Here is a 2,500-nt window from a genome sequence, read left to right as displayed (position 1 = left end):
TAGAGAGGGAGGGAGAGAGCGAGCGAGAGAGAAGGGTGTGTTCAAGGATAGACCTCCCAGTGTGTTGAAGCAGGAGAGAGGAAGGTAGGAGAGGAAAGAGGTTCAACACCTTATGTGAAAATCTGAACACACACACACACACACACACAAACAAACAGAAACACACACAAACACAAACAAACAAACACACACACACACACACACACACAAACACAAACACACACACACGCTGACACACACCTGTGCAATGCTCCTCAGGTCCTGCACGTAAGTCCTCTCCGTGTCGAGAATCTCCTGCACCACCCGGTCCACATAGGCCACCTTGGGCCCCCCCTCCCCTTCTGGCGTCCGCGCCCCGTCTGCGTCTGCGTCTGTGCGTCGCGTCTGCGCCGGAGGGGCCCGCCTCTCCCCCTTCTCCCCTTCCTCCTCATCGGCACCTGCCAGCTGACGGGCGGGCACCAGCTCCAATCGGATGGCCCCGGCGTCCCGGTCGCGTTCTGGGGCGGGGCCGAGTATGGAGCGGCCACCCAATGAGCAGTGGCTGTCCCGGGAAGAGGCGGAGGAAGAGGTGGAGCTGTAGCTGACAGGCCGGTCACCGTGGTGCGAGTGGGAGGAGTCCATCATGCTGTGTGAGTTGGGGGTGGAGCTGCAGACGAGGGAGTTCCTGATTGGGCTGCTGGAGGTTAGCACCGCCCCTCCACCTGCGTTCTCCGCCAGTGGGGACAACGCATCCGAGGAGAACGAGTAGTCTTCTGAGAGAGAGGGGGGAGAGGGAGAAGGAGAGAGAGAGGGGGAGAGAGAGAGAGAGGGAGAGAGAGGGAGAGAGAGAGAGGGAGAGAGAGAGAGGGAGGGAGATAGAGAGGGAGAGAGAGAGAGAGAGAGGGAGAGAGGGAGAGAGAGAGGGGGTGAAAGAGAAAAAAGAGTGAGAGAGAAAAATAGGGACATAGTGAGAGAGGGAGAGAAAGATAGATGTACGGAGAAAAGAGAGAGAATGGAATACAAGGGGAGGGAGAGAGAGCAGAGACACAGTGAGATATTAGCTAAAACAGTGAGTAGGGACATTATGGAGTCATTATGTTGCCAAAAATACAACGACAAAGCAAAACCACATATTTCCCACAGCACCATTGCTTTTTCATGCAGCCAGGCCTCAACTGCAAGGAAAAAAGCCCCGGCCAAACCATAAATATCCCTTTCTCTCTCTGTCTCACATGTACACACACACACACACACACACACACACACACACACACACACACACACACACAGAAAGAAATCTGTCTCCATCTAAAAATCAAGACCAAGTTGCCAGTGTGGGATAAGTTTGACCACAAAGTGCAGAGTCTTCTGTTTTCTCCCCCAGGAGCTGTTAGGCAGTGGCCTAACTATTGCTATTGCCTTTCTGCTCGCTCACAAACACGCACACAGATATTTACTGAAGATGGGTGTCTCCGGAAACACTAAATGCAGACGGTAACCGGTGTATGCACACAAACACAAATATATCAAAGGGTGTTTCCGGAAATATAAAACACAGTTTGACCAGTACACACACCACACATAACCACCAGAGGTTTGACTCAGGCTACCATTTCCTGTGCTTGTCCGGTGCAGAGAACACCTCAGGCGGAACCACCCATCCTCTCCTTGGGCCTTCAGACACACACACACACACACACACACACACACACACACACACACACACACACGTGTTTGCTGGTGTATCCTAGCACATTACTGACCCGCCTCATAGTTATGTTAAGGAGATGGCAGCCATGACCAAAGCCATTTCAAAACACCAAAAATATAATTCAAATCTGCAGTGTATTGACATGCATTACGTATAGCTAGGCAGACATGTCCAACACTTGATCTGTTCACCAGTCATCTACTGGGTCACAAAAAGCAGAGAGTTACGTACACATATATTCACATAAATACAATTAAATGTATTTATATTTAGTTTATTACGTTGTTTAATTAATTACTGGCACCCTTACGTGTGCAGCTGACAGTCCCTCAGTAGGGGTGGGGCTGACCCTTTAACAGCACTGATGGAGACATGGTGTTGAAAATGGTGTGACTGCGTGAGGTATCAATGGAGTTGCTGCAGCAGGAGTAGTTCCTGTGTATGGGCGGATAAGTACGGTGTTGGGGGACTCCGGAAAAGGAGGGTTTTTCTCAGGCCTGATCGGCCAAGAGGGAGGTGGGTTAGCTTGGCTCCACGGCAAGTGTGTTGAGGTGTTCGTTTTCTCTTTTGGTTTAAACCAGCTAATCACCTGTAGCCACACCGGAGGAAGTGACTCACGCACACCATGATATTTACACAAACCAGGCGTCAGCCAGCATTTTATGAAAAAAGATTAAAAAAAACCACAAAAAGACAAAAACAAACAAAAGTTCAAACTTTCTATCATTGAGTCTATCTATGTTTAGCGGGCTTGGAGAGTAGCTTGGTGTCTAACGATACTGTATCAGTTACGTGAAAATAGGTGAGGAC

General features: G+C 50.0%; 1 protein-coding gene across 7 annotated transcripts in view; it reads right to left on the bottom strand.

Moving 5' to 3' along the window:
* The window catches only part of LOC105904186 (pleckstrin homology domain-containing family G member 1), an 83,597-nt gene that overhangs the window by 25,089 nt on the left and 56,008 nt on the right, over window positions 1-2,500 (bottom strand). For 4 of the 7 annotated variants that reach the window (XM_031581427.1, XM_031581428.1, XM_031581432.2 and 1 more), the window contains exon 2: window positions 241-752. In XM_031581427.1, the coding sequence (XP_031437287.1) occupies window positions 241-752 (512 nt within the window). The remainder of the gene's footprint in view (window positions 1-240; window positions 753-2,500) is intronic. The other 3 variants (XM_031581429.1, XM_031581433.2, XM_031581431.2) reach the window with 1 other exon arrangement.

Source organism: Clupea harengus, chromosome 15 (genome assembly GCF_900700415.2).
Source record: "Clupea harengus chromosome 15, Ch_v2.0.2, whole genome shotgun sequence".
Taxonomy (NCBI): domain Eukaryota; kingdom Metazoa; phylum Chordata; class Actinopteri; order Clupeiformes; family Clupeidae; genus Clupea; species Clupea harengus.
The sequence above is the reverse complement of the archived record's forward strand: the minus strand, read 5'-3'. Positions and strand labels throughout refer to the sequence as shown.